The 25,150-nt window shown below is 41.2% G+C and overlaps 1 protein-coding gene across 1 annotated transcript; it reads left to right on the top strand.

The window, feature by feature from the left end:
• Positions 1-306: 306 nt before the first annotated feature.
• Positions 307-19,761, top strand: ppil1 (peptidylprolyl isomerase (cyclophilin)-like 1). Its single transcript, XM_030354926.1, has 4 exons — positions 307-512; positions 864-1,018; positions 19,189-19,257; positions 19,490-19,761. The coding sequence occupies exons 1-4, from the start codon at positions 457-459 to the stop codon at positions 19,708-19,710; spliced, it is 501 nt and encodes a 166-aa protein (XP_030210786.1). The 5' UTR covers positions 307-456; the 3' UTR covers positions 19,711-19,761.
• Positions 19,762-25,150: the final 5,389 nt, after the last annotated feature.

The following is a 25,150-nucleotide window of genomic DNA, read 5'->3' as shown; positions in this document are numbered from 1 at the left end:
TCTATCATCTGGTGGAGATTTTAGCAGGAGGATTGAACACTTTTGCAAAGCACTGCAAGCACCCGAAAGGTGTGACCCTAGAATCAACCCTGTAACGCATGTTATGGTTTTATATATTTTGTCCACTAGATATCCGTCTTGTGATGGCTTTACATTGTTTATCCACTTAATGGCAGCCAATCGTACTGGTTATACATTATTTGTCTAGACTCTACAGTCATGTAATGGTTTAACATTGTTTGTCCACTAGATGGCAGTCATGTCATGGTTTTACATTGTTTGTCCACCAGATGGCAGTCATGAGGACTAGTTTCCGTTGTTGAACGAACAGAAGAAGCAAAACATCAAGCTACTGCTGGCCGGCTGGGATAGCTTCTGGAATAAACGTGTTCGTCAGAAGCCCTCTTTCCGAAAACAGTTTCATCTGAAGTCCCTTCGGACAAGCTGGAGGCTGAGATGTCCGGGATCCCACCAGACACATGGCGGCCCCCCACCGTCACCATAGAGACCACGTACGTCCTGTTGGTCCGATGGATGCTTACCTTATTAGCATTATAGTCATAGCGAAGCAGTGTTCATATTTATTAATAACTTACTTCTAAAGACGAATTAAACCCTCCTTGGTTTGGTGGGAGGATAGCTCTACCAATCACTCAGCCACTGTGATGCTCGTCTTAAGGTTTGTGATTAAATGGGATCTGTACCCCAGATTGGTTCCTTCCTGCGAGTCTTGCTTTATTTCAAATAGCAAGCCCGGGATACAGTTTAAGAAAGGATGCCGTTTTTGGTTCCCCAGCTGCCGTGCGTTATTATGTTGGCTCTCCGGTGAGGTAACGTTTTTTTTTTCTTTTCTTGTCTTTCAGAATGGGCGCCATAGTGCTGGAGCTGTATTGGAAGCATGCTCCGAAAACCTGCAAGAACTTCGCCGAGCTGGCCAAGAGGGGGTACTACAGCAACACCCGTTTCCACCGGATCATCAAGGACTTCATGGTGCAGGGGGGAGATCCCACCGGGACAGGTGAGCTTAACATGCACTAACTAATACTTAAGGGGGGAGACTCCACTGGGACAGGTGAGCTTACCATGCACTAATTAATACCTACAGGGGGCAGACCCCTGCGGGACAGGTGAGCTTACCATGCACTAACCAATACCTACAGGTAAATGAAGCAGATCAAATGATTTACTTTACACTACACTTAAAGTGTAATTCCGGCGAAAATGGAGCCCAGGGTCCTTTCCGGTATGGAAACAGATCTTCTTTTTTTTGTTGCAACACTAACAGCCCAAATGGCTTACATTGCATTTGCATGGGGCATTCTTCATTGCCAGCCGTTTGTGGTGATGCTGGATTGTTATGCTGTCGATAGCTCGGAATAAACAAGTTGTGTAAGAACAATTATTGGAGTTGAACATGCATTTCCATGGAATTAAAAAAAAGTTCCTCCTTGAACTCAAATCCGCTGCATTCGGTAATCGACTTGTATGGACTTCCTGTAAACATTGACCGACCGGTAAGGCAATGACTTGTAAAACTCTTTTTTTAAAGAACTCCCGATACGCTAACAAAGTTGTTGATGCTTCGTTTTAAGTGCAGGGTAATGTAAAGGTTTGGTGCTATTTTGAGCAATATTAGTGGTTAAAAAATGCAGATTTGGGTCGCTAGCTCACAAGCTCTAGCGCCACCAACAGGTCAAAGTTGGACATTCATTCATGTTTATAACTTTTGACCCATTCATCCAATATTCACAAACATGATTCATTGGAATCCTTGGGCCAATCCGAGTTCAACGCACCCTATGTCGTCGTTTTCCTCCATGATGGATTTCCGCCATCTTGGTTTTTATCAAAAACCTTCCAAATGACCTCTCCTATCATACATTTTGTCCAATCATCTCGAAACATGACACAGATTGGCTGTGGCAGCCATTCAAATTCAACTGCGCAGCTGCCAAACAGGAAGTACATTTCTGAGCAGCCCTTTGATATATCCAGGGTTTCCGCGGGGTTGGTGGTAAATGCAATTAGCCCAAATTAAGGCCATTAAAAAGTAAGAAACGTCATCTGACGAAATATTTATTTTTATGTTATGAGTAGGACCTGAGCGATATCAATGATGTCAGGTGATGCGTGCGCTGAAAAAAACTGGATATACCCGGCTGGCTTGCGGCCAAACCATTTCGCGAGTTCGCTTCTGTTATTTCAAAGTAATTTGAAAGACAATAATGGGGAAATGCAAATCTTCGGACCTCTGGCTGGAGGAATTGATATTTAAAGAATGATCGCAAAAAGAACATTTGTCTGACCGGTCGCCTTGGTTATATCCGTGTGGTTAATTTGCAGTTGCGGTGTTAATTAGCGATGTTGTCAGCTTACTGTTACCTTAAACTGTAATCAGAAAACGCGTTTATATGCTATAGACCAGTGGTTCTCAAACTTTTTACCATGAGTACCACCTTAGAAATTATTTGGCTCTCCAAGTACCACCGGAATTAAAATAAAGTGCGTAGGCCTATAACTACATAGAGTTTACACAAAAGGCATTAATATTAATAATACGATTTATTATTCACATAACTTTACTTGACTGAAGCAACCAACTGTCTATAACTCCTGTATTGTATTTAAACACTTGCAACGGGATAATACTAACAATTGAACAACTGCTTCAATAGGGCTACCCAGCAAATGGGGATATCATCTGGCATATAACATACCAGTCAATCTAGTGAGGTTATTAACAAGTATGCTGCATTAAAGCATTCAGAGCACTGAATATTAATTTTAACAACTGCAGTCAACCAATCATGTGAGGTAAATTGTACTGCATCAAAACATTCAAAGAATTGAACATGAATATTTAAATACTGGAGTCAAACAATCCTGTTATAACCAATCATGCACAGCAAAGAGAGAAATCATGTGTACTGCGAAAACACTGTAATCAAACTATCATGAGTAAGACCAAGTGTATCATAGAAAAACAACGTATTCAGTATTAAAAAATACTCAGAATATAAACTATGTTTAGGTTTGAAGGTGAATGTATCTATTGAAAATTAGGCCTATCATGCTTAGTGAGAGGGGTGTGATGTCTGGGTCGATTGAGGTTAGCTTTAGCCTCAGACTTGGTTCAGTATCCAACCTGCTTCCAGCACACGAGTTGAGGGGGGATGGCATCCCCCTTTGGAATTAAAATGATCAAAATCATCCCCCTTCTGAAACAGCCATCCCCCCTTCCCATCCCCTGTTATTTTATCAATTAATGTGGAAATATTACCGCTATTTCGTTATAGCGGTTTCCTTTTTCAATTCGGCGCAAGCAACGTTACTTTTCCCAGGGACAGATTTGACAGCGATACTGCATTCTCGGGCGGCATGCTATTGCGCAAGCACGCAGGTGTACTTGCGCAATAGTGCCTCCACGAGCTCTCATTCCACACCGTACGAAACTGACACTGGTAGCGTGAAGCAGTCTCTGCATCTCAGACATCGCTTCCGCAGGCAACTCTGTCCCCTTTTCTCCCTTTCATTCCAACCCGTGAGCAACCCTAGTCTCCCTTCTCTGCCGCATGCATTTTTGAAAAAAAAGAATAAGAATCAGTTTTTAAAATCCTTAAATGTGATGCATGCCTCCGAATCGTGTGATGCGTCCGATCAGCTGCGTTTTTGGGGATAAAATAAGAGCGATGACATGACAGTAGTCATCGCTCTTATTTGCGACCAAGAGAAGCCTGGTCGTAAATGGAATGAGAAAGCGCACAGCCTTGTCTGAAAGCGCAGGATATTCACTGCGTCGCTCCATCCAAAAGTCCAGAAATGTCTGGCCTCTGAAGGCAGACTTCAACGTCTCGTCACAGGAAGGTTTTTGCAAAATTTTTGCTTCACCTACTCATCGTCACAGCAGTTAGTCAATGCAGGTTTAAGATCATTGCATATGATGGGTACATGCAATCTTTTTTTTTAACGGTTGCTTCAACTTCAAAAAATTGCTTTGGCCACAGGCTGATAACACCCAAGAGGATGGCGCCCCAGCCCCCCCCCCTGTACTGATGGTAGTCCTGAGTATTCCTGAGGCAAAAAAGGGTTCAGCCGTAGACACAGTATAAAGGAAGTTTCACATAATCTGCTGAACCCAAGGTTCCCTACGTCAAAGCAGGGCAACTTTCGCATTCATGCTGTAACCACTAAGAGAGTAAACAAAGGGAAACTTAGACACACTGCTAACCTAACAAATCTCTATTGCCTCCAAACCAAAAACAACCTTAAAGCCTATCAACAACACCATCAGGATGGCTCTACTTAATGTGAGGTCTCTTAATAACAAATCATTTTTAGTTAATGATTTTATTACCACTTCTAAACTGGATTTTATGTTTTTAACTGAAACATGGCTGGAACAAATTAACAGTGCAACCGTTCTGATAGAGACAGCTCCTCCCAACTATAACTTTTTTGATGCATGTAGATCTGGAAAAAGAGGTGGAGGGGTTGCTGCTATATTAAAAAATGTATTTCAGGGGAAACAGATGTTATTTGGTTATTTTCCATCGTTCGAATACCTTAGTGCTGTATTGAAATGCTCCCCCAGAGTTCTCCTATTAATTATTTACAGGCCACCCACATATTCTGCAAATTTTTATTATTATTATTGTCTAGCATCTCCACAGCATTTGACTGTCTAGTTATAACTGGTGACTTCAATTTTCATACTGATGATTTGAATGACAAGTGTGCAAAAAACCTTTTTACCATTTTGGACACATTTGAACTGTCTCAACATGTGAAAGAGGCTACTCATTGTAAGGGGCACACTCTAGGCCTGGTTATCACAAAGGGCCTCAATGTTTCTGATCTCTCTGTGACTGATCGTTCCTTGTCTGACCACTTTTGTGTTTTCTTTAACATATCTTTTATTCCCGACATACAGACAAAATCAAACAGTCAAAAAACGGTATATCAATGAAGATTCTAATGTACTTTTTAAAAAGGCCATCTCCTTGCTACCACCTCTAAACCCATGTTCTGCTGATGATCTTGTAGAAAACTTTAATTTGAACATTTTGAAAGTCATAGATGTCATTGCACCTTATAAGGTTAAAACGATTTCTGGAAAGCAAAAGGCACCCTGGAGAAAAGCTGCTTCTGTAACGGCACAGAAAAAAGAATGCAGGAAGGTTGAACGCATCTGGCGTAAAACAAAACTTCATATTCACCATGATATCTATAAAGAGAGCCTCCGTGCCTACAATTTAGACGCTCGAGAAACATTTTTCTCCAATATCATTAAAACCAACACTAATAATGCAAAAACCCTATTTGCAACTGTTGACAGACTGACCAACCCCCCAACAGAAATTCCACCTGATCTCCATTCCACGCAGAAATTCAATGAGTTTGCAAAAAATTGAAGGTATCAGACGCGCCATCAATATCTCCACTTCAAACAAAAATATTGGACTCCCACCCTGTTTAGGCAAAAATAACGTGGCACGGATGGCATGCTTTAATGTTATTGACTCTCAAAATCTTGTGGAAACTGTGACACAACTAAAGCCATCCACCTGTTGCCTTGATACTATAACTACCAACCTCTTAAAGAATGTTTTCGACTGCCTAGCAGTAGACATATTGCAGATAGTTAACAACTCTCTCCAGTCAGGCAATTTCCCAAAAGCTTTGAAAACTGCAGTTATTAAACCCCTTTTAAAAAAGCGGATCATGGATGCCTCTATTATTAACAACTACAGACCAATATCAAATCTACCCTTCATAAGTAAAATCATTGAGAAAGTTGTCCTCCAGCAACTTAATCACTTCCTGGCATCAACTGGTTGCTATGACACCTTCCAATCAGGATTTTGACCCCTGCACAGCACTGAGACCGCCCTTATTAAAGTTGAAACGACATCCGTCTTAATACAGACTGGCAAAACCTCAATACTAATGCTACTTGACCTCAGTGCTGCATTCGACACTGTAGACCATACATTACTTCTGGACAGGTTAGAAAACTGGGTGGGGCTTTCAGGCACCGTCTTAAATTGGTTCAGGTCCTACCTACAAAATAGGAACTACTTTGTTTCCATTGGCGACTTTGTATCAGAATCAACCAACGTGACATGTGGAGTCCCACAAGGTTCGATCTTAGGACCCTCTTTATTCAACATCTACATGCTCCCACTAGGGCAAATAAGGCAAAATAACAATATGGACCATCATTGCTATGCTGATGACACGCAAATCTATGTATCGCTATCACCAAATGACTATTGGCCCATAGATCTGCTGTGCCAGTGCATTGAGCAAGTGAAAGAATGGATGTGCCGAAATTTCCTTCAACTAAATGAGGACAAAACAGAGATAATTGTATTTGGTTCTAAAACGGAAAGGCTTAAAGTAACCCAACACCTTCACTCTCTGTCCCTGAAAACCTCAATCAAAGCCAGAAATCTAGGGGTTATCATGGATTCAGATTTACATTCCGACAGTCACATCAAATCAGTTACAAAATCGGCATATTATCACCTTAAAAATGTAGCAAGACTTAGAGGGCTCATGTCCACCGAAGACTTGTACATGCCTTTATCAATAGTAAGCTTGATTACTGCAATGGTCTCCTTACAGGTCTCCCAAAACAAACTCGGAGGAAGCTTCAGCTTGTTCAGAATGCTGCTGCTAGAGTTCTAACAAAGACCAAAAAATGTGATCATATTACACTAATTCTGAAATCGTTATATTGGCTTCCTGTAGGTCAGAGAATTGATTTTAAAATCATGTTGCTAACCTATAAATCCCTACATGGTTTAGGCCCAAAATATTTAACTGATATGCTTCCACTACATCAGCCTTCTAGACCACTAAGAAGCTCTGAGACCAATCTGTTAATTATCCCCAGAGTAAACACAAAACATGGGAAAGCAGGATTTAGTTACCATGCAACAAATAGCTGGAATAAACTCCCAGAGGATTTAAGACTTGCCCCAAGTCTTAAATCTTTTTGCTATAGCTTTCTGCTAAATCTTAAATACATTGCACTTTCTAAAAAGCTTTTTTTAACTTTGCCTTTATTTTCTATTTTAATACTAAAATGCATTTTTCTATTTTACCCATTTCTTTGCATATGTTTTTCTTTTACTTATCTATTATTTTATTTTATTGTATGTCAATGTTTATATGTTAAGCACTTTGAGTCTGCCTTGTGTATGAAAAGTGCTATATAAATAAAGTTGCCTTGCCTTGCCTTCAAAAAATCGTTCATACTCTGCGTACCACTAGAGGGCGCTCGCGTACCACCAGTGGTACACGTACCACAGATTGAGAACGGCTGCTATAGACCCTATAGTATCTGTGGTATAAAGTAGGGGTCCAACCGGATCACAAAACTCACGGTTCGGATCGTGTCACGGTTTTTGAGTCACGGGTTGGATCATTTTCGGACCAACAACAACAATAAAGATAACAAGACAAATGTGACTTTAAATAAAATCTTCAAATGTGTAAAAACAAAATAAAGTGAACAATTAGGTAATAATCCTGCTTCCTTTAAAGGGAAACTTCACCCATTTCCATTAAGCTTTGTATCGTTAGAAACTAGGGGTGTAAATCTCTGGTTTCATCACGATACGATATTATATCGATTCATTGGACAACGATACGATATTTGCCGATATCAAAAGTCTGCCGCGATACGATTTCGAATCAGTGGCCTGCGATCGATATGAGACGATATCATATGCCCATTTAACACAACCTGTTTCATTCACATCAACTCACAAAAAAAACGTAATTATAATTTAAACATTTTATTGCTTTGCCAGATGTTAAACAAAAACCATAGGTTTTTAACTTAAGAGCCTGTAATAGCTTTCAGAACAAATGTATTTGTAACCATTTCACCAAAACAATAAATAATATAATCATCAAATATGTCGTCCAGTGGCCTTTGGGAGGTTTTTCTTTAAAAACACCAACTGGTCAACATGCTCTGCGGACAAAACACTACGTTCAGAGCGGACAATGTCTCCAGCAGTGCTGAAAACACGTTCTGAAGGTACACTAGTACCAGGAATGCACAGGTAGGTTTTGGCAAGGTTTGCCAGGAGGGGAAACTCAGTCTGATGTGTTTTCCACCACTCCAACACATTACCTTCCAGGGGCAAAGGGTCAGTGTCTTTATACTTGGCAACTTCTGCATGGACTAGGTCTCTGGAGGTCTTTTGCCTTGGGTCAGCAGTGCCGAACGTATCACCAAAGAGGTCCTGAAATGCCTAAGACTTTTTGGGAGCTGGAAAATATTTTAAAATGACATAGAACAGAAGACTTTATTTCAGAAGAAATCTATTTTTAATGCACTCCAAACACTTATCAGTTAGCTGAGTATGGATAAACTCATTCATACACTAAGTCAATAACACTTTCCACAAGCAGGAAAAACACACACCTTGTTCTTGAGCCTGGGATGTCTCAGGGGTTGGCTCCAAGTCAGGCTCATCATCAGTTTGGTCAGCAGATGAGGGAGGAGGTATGTTCTCCTCGACATTTGTCAAAGTGTCACCCTGTAGATGATCATGATCACACACAATTAAATGGAAAGCATTTGAACAATAAGAAAAGGCAAGATTTATGAATATATTTATATTTTTAAGTGTATCATCAAAACATAACTATAATAGACAAAAAATATTAGCTTACTTTCTGGTCCCACAGCTCTAAAGCCTCATATGTGATCCTCTGGAAGGCCGCTTCTTTCTCCTCCTCACTTAGAAAGGGCAGAGTCTTGAATCTTGCATCCAAAGCAGATGCTATGTGGAGGACCTGCTGCACATCCTTGTAGCGCTGTGATAGCTCCCTGGACATAGTTTCCTTCATCTCTCCTAGTAAAGCAGAGTCTTCTTCTGTGTCAAGGTAATGCACCAGCAACTTTGCTCTGAGTGGAGTAATGACCGACAAAGTGGGTTGTTTCTCTTCACACATTATTGTGGTGGCGGTTCTGACTGGTCCGAGGAGCTTTACCATGTCTTCTGCAACAGTGATGTCACTTTCACTGAGTGTGTGAATGTCATTCACACCTTTCCTTATTTTTCTGTCCAGGAGTGAAGCACAAACAGCAGCCTGCTGCTCCAAAAATCGCTCAAGCATATCAAATGAGCTAATCCAGCGTGTGCTCACGTCTTGTTTAAGCTTGTGTACGGGGATTCCAAGCAACTTTTGCTTCTCTTTTAAAACTGCCGTTGCTACCGTGCTCCGGTGAAAAAACGTGACGATTCGTCTCACTCTGCCCAAAAGACGAGTTGCACCCACACATTTCAGGCCTCTCTGTGTGGCCAAATTAATTGTATGCCCGAAGCACTTGATGTGAGGTGTCATTTTCGCCTCGGCTCCGGCTACCGTCATATTGCTGGCGTTATCTGTGACAAGCGCAGGATTTCTGTCGCGAATATTCCACTCTTCACATGCCTCTCTCAAAACTGCCGCAAGATTTGCACCCGTGTGTGAGTCGTTCAAAACACGAGTCTGAAGGACAAAATTCTTCATCTGCCAGTCAGCGTCAATATGGTGGCTGGTCACGGTTACGTACACTTCTGTTGTACAGGACGTCCAGCTATCTGTAGTCAGAGCGACTCGTTTTGCTTCCATCAACTCACGTTTAACGTTGTCTTTAGCGTCATTGTATAGCTTCGGTATGCAAGTGTCACTGAAAAACTGTCTGGATGGGATTGTATATTTGGGCTCCAGAGTATGATGTAGCTCACGAAAGCCGGCGTTCTCGACAACACAGTACGGCCTCATGTCTTTGCAAAATAAATTTGAAATGGCAGCTGTGATACTCATCGCTCTTTTGGAGTTGTGGTTCAGTTTTTGCGGGGAAAAAACTGCTCAGGGCTGGTGTTGACAATGCCGAGCTGCCGCCGGACACATCGACGACGTTGCCGCATGCTTCATGGGGGTCAATGCCGTGTTTCTTTATGAGATGCCCGGATAGGTTAGTTGTGTTTCCCGAATATTTAATGGCGGATCGGCACTTTTTGCATATAGCATGCGTTTTGTCCGTTGACCCGTCTTTTTTCAGAAATCCGAAATATTTCCACACCGCTGATTTGTATCCGAGAGGGGATACAATAGCCTGAACATCATCTTGGCTGTTAGCCGTAGGATTAGCCGTGCTGCTGCTGCTAGAAGCCAAACTAGACACCCTCCCAATCAAACATGTGCTCTTCTTGCTCATTATTGCCTCGTTTAACAGGTGGACGGCTGGACGCAGTAACGCACATGAGCGGCTTGGCGCGCTTGACCGGAAAGTGTCACAAACACCCGCGCAAGGAGATTTTCTAAATAAAAGCGTATAATACAGCGATATGCATCGATGTTTGAGCGTTGCATCGATGCATTTGGATCGTTCGACAATGTATCGATATATCGATGTAGATCGATGTATCGTTACACCCCTATTAGAAACCCACTCATATTTTTGAATGGTCGTGCATCATTACCTTATTTTCTGGAGAGACTGGAGAGATCCGTATCGATCTCCAACACTTCCTGTTTAAGATGACGCAATATGACGATTTTTGCGTAGAAGTAAATAGGAAGTGTAAGAGAGGAGGATTCTCATAAGACTACAAGCACTAGCCCCACCACCCTATAGGGGGTGGGACCCACTGACGCTACAGACCTATCAGAGCAGTGCCAGTGGGTGGGACTTCACCAGCAGAAACTAACATCCACAGCGTCTGAAGCTAAGCTAACAGAGGCTGTTGATAAAACTGAAGTACAATGCAAAGCTGCAATCTTGTCGCTTTTTGGCGACAATCGCCGTTTTCTTGGTCAATTTAGTCATTCACATGAATCGTGTAGAACCGGAGAGTTTTGTTTTTGGGGGGGGGGGGTCCAGAATTGCGAAAAATTATTGGATCATTCTTATAATTGACATTTCTCTGGGCCAATCGGAATCTCAGCACTTGCTTCAGAATCTTTCTTATAATTGACATTTCTCTGGGCCAATCGGAATCTTGAAGCACACAGCGCCAACTGAGCTCGCCATTGGATGAGACGGTCGCCTGGCTACCGCGCATCCGCATGCATGCGGCCAAGCAACGCAAGAGAGCTTGCGAAACACTCGTCAAGAGGGGTGTTCCACGAGCGGAGGTTTAACAAACACTGAGTTAACGCTGAACTCTAGGTTGATTTACCCTGTGCCGACTAACCCAGAGTTTTCGGTTCCACAGCAGCGGTTATGCATTAGTTCAATCAACTCGGGGTTGGTTAACACAGGGTTGTGCGCGTCCACGCCAAACCTAAGAAGACGTGATGTATGAATCATGGAAACCCTGATCGAAATGGCGAAACGGGCTGCTTATTTCAATGAAATGGAACTTCAGGTTCTCCTGGAGAGCTATGACGAGGAGAAGGACATTATCACAAGAAAAGGGAACGCTAAAGCCTCTGCAACCCGGAGAACCAAAGCCTGGCAGCGGATCGCTGACCGCGTAAATGCGTTAGTTACACGTCAAAAGCATGATCCTTAATATTTGAGCCATGAATATATAAATATCCCAGTTAAGCATTCTTAAAGATCCTACCACATAACCCCTTTCTTCTAAAAAAATATGTACTCCGATGGCTTCCAAGCGGTCAGCGGATCAAGTATAAAAATGAAGTAGGCTATAAAAAACATACAAACTGGTAAGCTTTTCCCACCATCGTATTGGTATAAATTTAAATAAGCCATTTTTTTAAGCCAATCGTGAAAAGGCCGACAGTCGGCAGACTGGATCTGGCCCTCAAATTGTTTTGACCCCGGTGGAGGAGCTGTTAACGAACATAAATTCAGGGTGCCCGGGCATGGAGGGGGTACCTGGAGGTAACTACCTCCTCAGAGAGTCAGGGGCCATACCCCACTGGTTGAATGTAGGTTTTTGTGTTTTCTTGTATTTTAGATTTTTTTTTGCCTTCGATGTAACATGGGTCATCTGAAAGGACTGAGATGTGCTCAGCATCTCCAACATTATAGCCTAGATAAAACTACCATTTGCAAAAAAACGGAGGGCTACGCAAATAGTCTGGAGTGTACTGAGGCCAGGTCCTCGATTGGTAGTGTTGGCTATGTAAGGCTATTTAAATATATTAAAGATTTAAGATTAAAGATTAGAGAATTTATAGGCCTATCTCTCCACTCCAGCAAAAAGTCATTTGATATGCCAAGATGTCGAGCCGTGGTCTTATCAATCGCTCCCGGTGGATTGCACGTATAATTTGCGCTCCGATATCAGCAGTTCTCTCATCAAAAGGGCATGCCATTGTGAACACATGAAATCTGCGGTGAACGCGGATTAAATACACGAAACCGGGTTATGTTTCAAACTTAACCTGCGCAAAACCTGCTCTGACCAGGTTTGATTCAGAGCATATGTTTCTATAGCAACTAACATACCGTGATCCTTTTGGAACGGAAAACCTAGGGTTACAGCAAACCCTGGGTTAACTTACCCGGTTATGTGATAAAACCGGCTTTGTGGAACACCCCAAAGGCTAAGAGACAAAAAAAATTTTTTGGGACAGTTGTAAATAAAATATTTTTTAGAAGCCTCAAGGATGTTTTGACATTGATTTTTGATAAAGTATGCTGAGTTTTATTAAGTCACGCTCAGACTAGTGTCATTTGCATATTACAATCCAAAAAAAATCCCCCTGTGACAATGTCACTTTTTTTTTTTTTTTTTTTTTCCTGAGGAGTTTGCAGGTCTGACAATGGCGGAAGGTACTGGATCTGACAAAGATGGCACCATGCAAAAGTTCACCATTTTGAAAGAAATACAAACAAGGACTAATTCACTGAGTTCACCAACTAATACTCTTCACTAGAAATGTTGTGTGAAATGATTTTCAAGCAGTCTTGCGGTATCAGCTTGGTAGATGGAACAACAAGGTGTCCGATAGGCGGAGATCTAGATCAGCGGGAGTGGCCAGCGAAGCTGTGCATGGTGGTAATTGTTGTCTTCAATCCAAAAGCGCCCAAAAAGTCACTTTCTGCCTTTTCTCGGTCAAGACGGGACCAAATTAGAATTTTATTTTATTATTCGACTACATATAGGACCCAATTTCAACACATATTCATGCCTCCACCGGTGAAGTGCTCCTTTAAGCATAGTCAATATTTAAAAAAAATTGCAATCTGAGGCATTATTCCTTCTTCTTCTTAACATGGATAGTAAATAATCCCTAACCCTGGATTTACAATTCAGGATGCCTGCATTGCCTGGGGAGAGTTTAGAGTCTACACTCTCCCAAGGAAATGCAGACATCCTCATCTTTTTTTTCTCCATCAAGTATGGTTGCGAAATACAGTTTCTGTCGTTTTATTTGGCATTTTGTAAATCCATTGATTTCGGTTGGGAGACTGATTGCTCATTGCAAAGGAGGTTGGTTGTAGTGTTTTCGCTCGGTTCTAGCCCTACTGTTGATACGGAGAACCGAGCGAAAAGACTACAACCAATCATAAACATGACCAGTTCCCGTTTCAATGGGCTTTACGGAACGCCAAATAATACACAACAGAAACTGTAGCCGTTTCTCGATACCAAGTACGCGAACTGCGGACTCGTGGACTTGGAAGTTCGCACTTGGCAAGTCCGGACTTCCATGTACAAACCTCAGAGGCCGGGAGTACGCACCTGCAATTGGAACAGCAGCGGTCTCGAAGACGTCACTACCTCAGCTCGTCTGTTAACTGTGCTACGGCCTCATGTAGGCATATACTACTGAACAATATATACAAATTATATAAAACAAAACACCAGCCTCTTTCGTTTTAAAATAGTATGTTAATATTTTGAATTAATATAAATGAAAAGTTATGCGTATTCACATGGCACAACAGCTGTACCCTACATATAAACAATCAGTGGCTTGAAAAAGATTGTATGAAATTGCCGTTTCTCAATGTTCCTATATAGCCTTTTCCGGATTTCCGTTGCCGTTGCGATGGGTTTCCTCTATCAGCGACTTATACAATACAAAACAAATGATGTTAAACAAAACCCCTCTTTCATTTCAAATAATATTATGTAAATATTTTGAATGAATAGGCCTCCATTTTTGTTATACTTTTAAAATGTTCCTATATAGTACGATTATTTTAAAATGAAAATAACCCTCCCTCTGCCGTCATGGGGATAGCCCGTGTTACCAGATTGGGCCAGATTTCCCACCCAATCTGGCAACACGAGCGGAGGCGTCACTAAACGATCCTAAGCAGTTTTATTTCAGAGTGCAGCAAAAAGCTCCGCTGCACAGGAACTTCAGAAATGCTTGAGAAAATGTAACTTGTGTGGACGCTACCGCATTACTTGGTCAATAAAAGAGCTACTTAAAAGTTATTTGATTCAGAAAAAAGCTATTTGTTGATCGTTTTGCGGGTAGCTAGATGGTACTCACTGAACTTTGCATTGATTATGAAGATATTCCTGTTTTTCACCTCCCATACGACAACGTTGTTAATCAACCCACTCTTGAAAAAAAGTTAGCCATTCGTACTTTTGTAGGCTTTCACTTTTTGTGCGGTATAAGGTGAGGGATTCGCTATAAGATAAATGTAAATATCTCCAAACTCCACGTCTGGTCGAGACGTTGCCAACTTCAAAGCAATTAACACATCAGTGGGTGCTGTGTATGGATCTTAAGTTCCGAGTATGTTTATCTTTTATTGTTATCTAATTTGAACATTTATGGTCTTAATAGTTGATTGATTGTAGTATTGGATATCTGCAAGGCTCCAATTCCCCTGGCTGGCTGCTGTTCATCGCCATTTTGTCGGCGTCTGTTGCCCTCCAGGCAGCCACGGTAGTTACGTGACTGCAAATTATGAATAGAACCTAGAGCAGGCGTGTCAAACTCAAATACCCAGTGGGCCGAAATAAAAAAATGGGTCGAGGGCCGGACATGTTCAATATTTATTATGAATTTAAGTTTTACCCATATTGAATCTGAAAGTGTCCTAAAGTTTAGGCTTATTAGCTATTGCAATAAGATCTATTCATTTGTAGGCCTAAACATGAACTCAGCCTTAGTTTTACACATATATATATATATTAGAGCTGTCAAGTGATTAAAATATTTAATCGTGATTAATCGCATTAATGTCATAGTTGACTCACGATTAATCGCAAATTATTTTTCTATGCTAAATATCCCTTGATTTTTTTTGTCCCATAATTCTTCTCATTTTAATTCTCTTATCAACATGGTGAAGTGCATCGGCTTGCCTTGTGCTAATGATTTTTTATTGCTAACAACATTGGCATATACTGATCAAAACAGGACGATACAAAAAAAGAGCCTATAGTGCAATTAAACGACTGCTTTGAACGAAATTGAACATAGCAGTCAGGCTACTGCTTCTTTGTTTTGAGCCAAAGAAAAAAAAAAAAAAAAGTTTTTTTTTTTTTACAATAAAATAATTGCATTAATCGCGCGATACAATTTTTAACGCCGTTAAATTTGGTTTGCGTTAACGCCGTTAATAACGCGTTTAACTGACAGCTCTAATATATATATAATCTGGAACAAGGAGTCTAACTCAGATCAAATTTCAAAATAAAATAAAGAAGACACTAATTCTCATGCCTCTCAAATTGAAAATCCAAACAATAAGATTTATTTATTTGTTGGCCTAAACATGAACTCAGCCTTAGTTTTACACGTATAAATAGATGTGTAATCTGAAACAAGGAATCTAACTCAAATCAAATTTCAAAATACAATAAAGAAGACACTAATTTCACATGCCTCAGTTAAAATCCAAACATATACAAAAGTGCAAAAATGAAACCTATGCTACATTAAAGCTCAGTTTACTGCACTGTGATTGGCCCTGGTGCCTGAACCAGATACTTGACATCTCTTCTTCGACGCAAGTTCCTCAATGTTTGGGGTCAGGCTCTGAGCTGAGGAAATCCTCAGGATTGAGTGAAGGTGTTCATCAGTGAGACAACTCCTGTGCGATGTTTTGTTCAACTTCATTACAGAGAAGAGTTGTTCACATAGGTATGTGCTACCAAACATAGAGAGCATTTGAGCAACTTGAGCACGCAGCTGGGGCATTGTGTCAGGGATGAAACGTGGAAACTGTGCAGCACCAACAGAGTCATACTTCGACCTGAGTGTGTCGCTACATTGGAGTTCGATCAGCTCCATTTGGAGGTTGGTTAGTGCGCTTTCCACGTCAACTGCAAACGGATTACTGAGCAGTTCAAACCTACTCTTTTGGGCTTCAAAGTCGGCAAATCGGCGTGTGAAGTCGGCACTAAGTAGGCCGAGCTTTTCAGCAAATTGTGCACTTGGGAACACAGAGACCTGCTCTTTCATAGTTTGGCAGCACGGGAAATGGCCCAGGTTTTCTCGCAGTATTTGTATCTCCCACAGGCGCAGCTTGGTTTTAAACGCCTTCACCGCAGCGTGCATGTCAGTGATCACATGATCCCGTCCTTGAAGCTGCAGGTTGAGCGCATTGAGATGGCTCGTAATGTCACACAGAAACGCCCATTCACACCAAAACCCTTTGTCCCGGAGCTCTGTTGTGTCTTTCCCTTTGCTTTCCATGAACTGACATATTTCCTCACGCAACTCGAAACATCTGTTCAGCACCCTCCCCCGGCTTAGCCACCGCACCTCTGTGTGATAGACCACATCACCATATTCCGAACCAATCTCCACCAGAAAGGACTTGAATTGACGGTGATTTAAACCTTTGGCTCTAATGAAATTAACTGCTTGTGTTACAGTTCTCATTACGTGATCCATTTTCAAAGCTTTGCCACTCAACGATTCCTGGTGTATGATGCAGTGATACGCTGTCAGCTCACCTGCACCGTTCACCTCCAGCATCTTCTCCCGAATCCTGCCCACCAATCCATTCTTTAGACCGCACATCGCAGGCGCCCCATCCGTTGTTAGTCCCACAAGTTTATCCCAAGGCAGACCCATTTCATTCACACATTTGCACACCTCATCAAAGAGATCCTTCCCGGTAGTTGTGCCATGCATTGATTTCAGTCCTAAAAGTTCCTCTGTAACGCGCAGGCTCGAGTCAACTCCGCGGATGAAGATTGACAGCTGGGCCGTATCTGATGTGTCGGTGCTCTCATCCACAGCGAGGGAGTATGCGATGAAATGTTTTCCCTTTTCCGTCAGCTGTTGTTGTAAATTGGTGGAGAGCTCACATACACGATCAGCAACGGTGTTTCTGCTCAGACTGACGTTTAAAAATGCTTGTCTTTTATCTGGGCACACGACATCGCAAACTTTTAACAAGCAGTTTTTTAGAAATTCTCCCTCGGTAAAGGGCCGGGCGGATTTAGCAATCTCCTCAGCCACAATGAAACTAGCCTTTACAGCAGCATCACTTTGTATTTTGGCTTTAACAAACATAGTCTGCTGTGACACCAAACTTCGTTTCAACTCCACTACCTTCTGTAGCTTCTGCTGAATGTTCATATCCTTGTACTTGTCTTGATGCCTCGTTTCATAGTGACGTCTTAAATTGTGCTCTTTCGTGACAGCCACATCTGCCCCGCACACAAGACAGATGGGTTTGCCCTTCATATCGGTGAACATGTATTCAGCCTCCCACCTCTCTTGAAAAACCCTGTTCTCAATGTCCACCTTCCGTTTAGCCATTTTTTCTTTTTCCGGGGAAAGCATCAGGTAGCTAACAAAAAGTTAGCTAAGAAACCTAGGCTACTTCAGGTGATAAACAGTATGATGCTGCTGCAGTAAAAATTCTAGACTAGAGGGCTACAGGTAGTGGGGGATGGGCTCGCGCTTGCGGGCCTCGATTGACGTATACCAGCGCAGCGGCAGTGCATTGTGGGACTTGCAGTTTTAACGCTGAAATGGGATAAACCGGCGGGCCAGTTCTGATAGACATTAGATATTATCTTGCGGGCCAAATTAAATTACACCGCGGGCCAGATTAGGCCCGCGGGCCTTGAGATTGACAGCTATGCCCTAGAGTATCTGGTATAAAGGCTGGGACGAATTTCAAATTATAAATACGTACAATCCATAACGTTAGCTCTCTGGCTCATAGCTCATATATATATATATATATATATATATATATATATATATATATATATATATATATATATATATATATATATATATATAATATTAGTGCTGTCAAGCGATTAAAATATGTAATCGCATTAATGCCATAGTTAACTCAAGATTAATCGCAATTATTTTTTCTATGCTAAATATCCCTTGATTTCTTTGTCCCATTAATTTTTTCATTTTAATGCTCTTATCAACATGGAGAAGTGCATCGGCTTGCCTTGTGCAAATGTTTTTTATTTTGATAACATTGGCATATACTGATTAAAACAGGACGATACAAAAAAAAAGCCTATAGTGCAATTAAACACTGAACATACAAACATACTGCCTTGGACATAGCAGTCAGGCTACTGCTTCTTTGTTTTGAGCCAAAGAAAAAAAAATAATAATAATTTAAATAAATAAATTGCGTTAATCGCGGGATAAAAATATTAACGCCGTTAAAATTGGTTTGCGTTAACGCCGTTAATAACGCGTTTAACTGACCGCACTAATAATTATCTTTAATTACTTTATCTTGTATTGCTGCTGCTATGTGGCTGTTGAGGGACCGAGTCTAAGAATTGTACTCTTTTGTACTTCATTTATAAGTACTTATAAATTAAAATGTAATAAAAGCTTTCAGTCTTTCCAGGTGTATTTGTAGTTTTGTAATACCGATGTTTATATTCTTTATTCTTTTTTCTTTTTTTGTTGGTACGGTGTGGGCAGTGGTTGTTCATTTTGAATTGTCACATAATATTGTATAATCGCTGGTTTGTTCAACCGTACCCTTATTTCTACAGTAATACTTCACCCAGATCTGGGTGAGGTAAATAATTGAAGGCTTAATGGTTGGTTGATTGTAGGATAATAATCATGAGGTTAAAATGGATTTTGCTGACTAATTCGATAGGATTCCTTTTCACATGCTTGTTTTTCTGAACTTTTCAAGGTATCATTTGGAAGTGGGTCAAAGACATGGACATAGGAAACTAGATCCATTCAACATGCCTGTATTGCTGTGATATAACACTTGGAGTCTTTCTCCAGAGGCTAGCTCTGTTAACGAAACCTTGTTTCTCTCTTTAGGTCGGGGTGGCGCCTCTATCTTTGGGAAACAGTTTGAAGACGAGATCCACTCGGAACTCAAGTTCTCAGGTAATCACTTCTCATTGGTTCTGACGCTCGTCGTATTCTGTTATGTTTAATATATTCATACATGGAAGGAAGTGGCTCTCGGTGGATGGGAATTGATCAAGGTTTCTCTGCATCACCACCTGTTGCATGTTGCTGTTTTAAAACAATATGCATGTTCCATTTTCACATAATGCATGAGTTCTGTGTTTATGTTTGAGACTGACTAAACTATATAACATGCACGACCTTAAAGGGGCGGGTATTCTGGCGATGGCGAATGCAGGCCCCAACACAAACGGCAGCCAATTCTTCCTCACACTCGGAGAGACTCAGTGGTTGGATGGAAAACACACAATCTTTGGCCGAGTGCGCCAAGGAATGGGCGTGGTGAACCGCATCGGAATGGTGGAGACCAACACCCAGGACCGGCCCGCCGACGACATCAAGATCCTGAGGGCCTTCGTCACCGATTGAATGACCTCGTTTTCTACATTTTAAAAATACTGTAATAAATGTTTTTGTTTACGTGCGAGTGGATCCATGGCCAGACAAAGGGGTGTATTTCTGTGTGTGGTGGAACCCTTGAGGCAGTTCCTATAATAACTTGACAATTGTGAGGCTGAGCAGCGTCAGGGGCTGCTGCTTTATATGGTGCGTGTTTACAGTGGAGCCAAACATGGTGTGACACTGAGTGTGCTGCTGTTAACCAATCAACGGTCTGTACATCTGTCAGAGGGTGAACTTTATAATTTTGAGGATGACAGTGTTCCTGATAAGGCCTCATATTAAAGACCTTTCAGCCATGGTATTAACATGTGACTGCATACAAATGTGTCCACAGACATGGTGACTAATGTATGATAGTAAGCATTATTGGCCCTTAACACTAATATTCAGAAACACTGCCTCAAAAGGCTATTGGGTTAAGCAACACCAGTAGAGGCATATACTTTTCCCTGAACTTTTAAACGTTGGAAACGTGCAAAAACATAATTATATATTTATGTGGTATTCAGTCCAATGCTTAAAATATATCTGGCATTCAGTAGGCCAATGCTGTGGTAAAAGGGTGTAAAGTACTGTATGACCAAGTGTTTCTTTCTGTTCAATATAACTATCAGTCCCCTGTAGGAGACATTTGTTAATGTTTGTCCCCATAAACTAATGGTAAAAAAAATAGAAAAAATGACTAAGTAAGTCACACCGTCCAATTTGAAGGCTCCAATTACTACTCACTCCGCCTACTCACTTCCACCAATGCAAAGCTAGGGGAGGGCGTAGCCTCGTTTCCACATACGTACGTTTTTCGTATCCGTGTTTCCGTAAATTTACGGAAGGGGTCGCTAGTGTTTTACGTAAGGACATGAATTTATTTACAGACAGCCAAAAAGATGGGGGAACGTATGATAATGGCCGTTTTTAGGAGACCGGTACTTTGGAACATGAGGATCGACATATACAGAGATAAAAACAAAACCATCCAGGCTTGGAAAGAGATCGGTGAGGAGTTTGGCCTGCCCGGTACTTACATGTTTTTTGAAATGTATTTAATTAAAAAGAGCCATAAATTAGGCCTATACAAATAATACAATCAATATACGATCTTAAAAACAGACTATTTTATATATATCAAAATGATGAAGTATAGAGGAAACGAAAATAAAAATACTCACAATTTGTCTTTTTATTCACTCAAACTGACAATCAAAAGCAAGCGAGCTAGCAAAACTTTCATACGGTATCTCCGTAAAACGTTGGCGAAAGTTAAATTTTTTGAACGCATATTACGGACATACCGGACAGACATTTTACGGAGGGGAGGAGTCTCAGAGGAATCACTGACTCACTGCACGAAGATGTGACACGTTCGGCTCAGCTGCACTTTGAGGTTATGGTAGGTGTATGGAAGTAAATCTGTGCCATCGGGTTTTGAAAATAAAAACACATTGAATTATAAGCACTGAATATTTATGCATTGAAATAACCTATCTGAATTTTGGACATTGTAATAACCTATCTGAATTTTTTGCCTCTGAATTTAACTCTTTACATTTTCAATATATCATATTCACCTTTATTTTTCAATGTCAAAAAATTCAACGTTAAAATATTCAAACCAAATATTTTCAACGTGCCAAAATTCAGTCCGCCAAAGTCACCATCAAAATTCAATGTACGAAATTCAGTGTTAACATCCGGGGACCCAAGTAAGAGCAATCGATCCTAGATGCTAGATCGCGGTCAAACGAGTGGGCGCGTCATTCTCGTTGGATACCTGACTCTCACGCGGGAAGGCAAAACAGATTTAGACATGTCCAACTGCAACAGCAGCAGTAATGTTACGGAGCCCCCTAAGGGACATGGAGGAAAAAAAATATTTTGGTTGAAAAAAATATATTTAAAAGCAGAGAGAAAAATAATAATTTGGTTTGCGAGATATCGCAAACCAACTTCCGGGTCAGAATATATCTTCCGGGTCAGAGGAAAAACTAACGACCGTAACGATGAAGCTTGGGAGATCATCGTTTATTTTGAGCTTGGCCGCAAATATTCGGACATCAAATCAATACTTGCCAGTAGGCACGCCTTCCACATAAGTGAGAGACATCTGAAGAGGATACTGCGAGATCATAGGGGACACTCGCCGCAAGGCGTACTCTGACCTACCGATCCTGGTGGATTTTATTAGCGACCAACTGCAGTACTCTGGACAGCTTCACGGGTACCGATGGATGTACGCTAAATGCAGGGAGCATGGACTGCGTGTGAGGAAAGAGGATGTGCGGTTGTTGTTGAAAGAGCTTGATCCCAGAGGAGTGTCACGAAGGCTAGCGAGACGTCTCAGACGACGAAACTACTAGTGTAGATAGATATTAGATAGTGTATACAACTAGTATTACTTTTCATACCCTGACATGTTTTGATTGTTAATGTTCCTGCAGTCTTCTTCTAAATGTCACATGATGTTGCTGTGGTGTCAAGACAGCTGATTTTATACAGGTTTCAGGTCATCCTACTTGAACCGGCAGGACGACCGCACCCCCTGCCAGGGGCGCCGAAAAGGGAAAAGGGTAAATGAGACGGATTCTAGGGGCCCATGATGGAGGGGGGCCCAGAGAGGCCCCTAATGATGATGAAATTATAATACAGAAGGCCCTGTAAAGATTATTTTCATGGGGCCCAAAATCCCTAGCGGCGCCCCTGCCCCCTGCTGTATACAATCAGCTGTGTTGACACTACAGCAACATCATGTGACATTAAAAAGAAGACTTCAGGAACTTGTCATGGTATGAAAAGTAATACGAGTCTGATTACAAGAACAATTTAGTAAATTGTTCTTGAACAAGTACAATTATTAATTCATTAAGTTTTTCATCTAGCTAATGTGGCCAGTGAAAAATATGGCCTGAAAATATCAGGAAACGGCACCAAACTTGTTTGGCAATTTTTTGTTTCCACATATGGGATAGCAATATAGTTACAGTAATAAAAAAATGTCCAGTCTCAATAAAAACATGAATAGCGTGTGTTGTCGTTTTTTAACCACTCTCTCAGTATTTGAAACTACAGGTTGTAAATGCACAGATAATTTCAAAATGCTTTTCTGTCGTTATGCCAATATTTGTACTGATTGGCCATCAGAGGCCTGTTTCAGGTAGCTGGTTTAACATACTCTGAGTTTAATCCTGCGCTCTGAGTTGGTTGACTCAGAGTTCAGGGTTGAAAAGCAACTCTGGGTTTTCGGTTTCAGAACAGGTGATCAGCGTTGGGTTAATCAACTCTGAGTATGTTCACTCTGGGTTGAGGGCGTGCCTGTTGACTATGAAGAGCCATCATCAATGGATCTCTGATAACATGATCAAACATGGACCTAAAGCGTAGATCCACTTACTTTTCCCCCACGGAATTGGAAATTCTAATGAACGCGTATACCGAGTAACTGCTCCCGCGGCAGCGAGAGCGTGAGAGAGAGCTCGGCAGGAAATAGCTGAACAAGTCAATGCGTGAGTAAAATAAATTAGTAAAATAAAATAAAAATAAGAGGACAGGTTAATATCTTCCACTTATTCAATATGTAATTTGTGTGTGTGTGTGTGTGTGTGTGTGTCAATTTACGCAGGAACAACCCGAGTTGCTCCAAGAGAACTTGGCAGCAAATGAAGATGAAGTACAAAAATATAGTTCAAACAGGTATCTAATGTTTAATTGAAATCAAATCAATTGTGCTGTTTTGCCTGCTCTACCTAATTTAACAGCTATATTCAACATGTGATGGACCTATATGTAAGCAGTAAATGTAAGTAGTAGTATTTCTCAGCCACCCCAACACTGCCAATATTTAATAGGATTTAGATATATTAGAAGGCTACACCTAGGAAAAATGCATTATATATATGGGTCTTCAAAATAGCGCTTACTGAATATTAGGGTAACATTTTCAAATCGAAAAAAAGCAGAGGCCCGGAAGACTGGAGGGGGTCCACCTCTGCAGCCCTCACAGAGGCTGAGGAGATGGCCCTCAGAGAACAGAGTATGCGTCCTGTGGCTGAGGGCATCCCTGGGGGGAGCTCCTCTGATCCCCCCCCACCCCCCAGGATAGAAGTGCCTTTATAAGAGGTTGGTTATTCAAAATAATTAAATATGTACACGCAACCCAGCGCGTTGCAAATTAGATGGGGCAATATTCTGGCTCAAGTAATAATTTCACTGTCTAATCATCTTCTTCCAGTTACTGATGGCGTCATCGCCCTACTTGAACCAGATGCCCTCACCAACCTCCATGCAATTGTAACAATTCTTCACCTTCCACAGATTATTAATAATGTCTTGGTAATTGCTGAACACAACCGTTAATGTCATTACAGGAAGATGATGGAGAAACATTGTCTGCGGCATTCGAAAGGGAAGAGGAAAGGCCTATTGAGGTTAACACCTTTTAAAAATAACCTCTAAAAGTTGATGATAGCGTTGTACAATTTAAAACTGACATCTTCTTTCTCTCAAACAGGATGAAATCGAATCCAATGAGAGGCCATCCACTTCTAAATCACAGCTTGCCTCTGTAAGATTCTCCCTGGAATTATAATGAAACGCTGTGCTTGGCACTGTGAAATCCAATCTCATCTTTTGCATTCCTATAGCTTCCAGTCAAAGACTTATATAAAATAAAAAGCAAATACACAAAGCAGACTTGGAAATGGACCACCTTAGGCAAAAGATGCAAAAGGATGCTTTGGAGATCCACATTTTGGAACATAAGTTAAAGGTGGGTGAGGTGCAAACTGGGATCCTGTTCCCTGCTCTAAAAACATACCCGATATGAATGACTTTTTTTGTGCTTTCAGGAAATAAAGAAATCCTCATAAAAAGTAGCTTGTCTTTATTAGAACACGGGCTGTGGTGGGACAAGTTATTTTGTTGAACAGTTTACTCAAAGGGTTTTACTCCAGTGAACAATGCAGACGATTATGCTGAGCATGTGCATGTAGAGAAGAAGCATCTGGTTAAAAGCAGTACCAGGGTATTTTCTGCCCTGCATTCTTAATATGCGTTTCTTGACTTGCAGCAGTTATAGGTCCGTGGTTAGTCAGATACTCTGATCATTGGAAAGCCACAACGTTAAAGTGACTGTAGTAGACAGAGCGGGTGGGATGCACGGGGCGGATCATTCTGCAAATGCGTTAATTGCGTTAAAAAAATAACTTCAACTTAAAGCATGCCCCCGCTGCGTTTGAGAGTTAACATGGGGGCTGAGAAGGTGGTCTAAATAAATGATAGATTGCGCTGAAAAACGATAGCGCTCGTGAAGAAAATTATCAGGAAAATAAAGTATATCCAGCCGTCTTAATAATCGTTCCTCACGGAGATTCCCTCTGAGGATCGCAGCCTCTACGAGCAAGGTATGTTTTATTAC

Source organism: Gadus morhua, chromosome 1 (assembly GCF_902167405.1).
Source record: "Gadus morhua chromosome 1, gadMor3.0, whole genome shotgun sequence".
NCBI lineage: Eukaryota > Metazoa > Chordata > Actinopteri > Gadiformes > Gadidae > Gadus > Gadus morhua.
The sequence above is the reverse complement of the archived record's forward strand: the minus strand, read 5'-3'. Positions and strand labels throughout refer to the sequence as shown.

Excerpts from the sequence above, each read along its gene's own strand:
- ppil1 (XM_030354926.1), top strand. The coding sequence starts at position 457 with ATGTCCGGGATCCCACCAGACACATGGCGGCCCCCCACCGTCACCATA. Across the intron at positions 513-863 it reads ACCGTCACCATAGAGACCAC|AATGGGCGCCATAGTGCTGG; the intron begins GTACGTCCTGTT and ends CTTGTCTTTCAG. Across the intron at positions 19,258-19,489 it reads CTCGGAACTCAAGTTCTCAG|GGGCGGGTATTCTGGCGATG; the intron begins GTAATCACTTCT and ends ACGACCTTAAAG.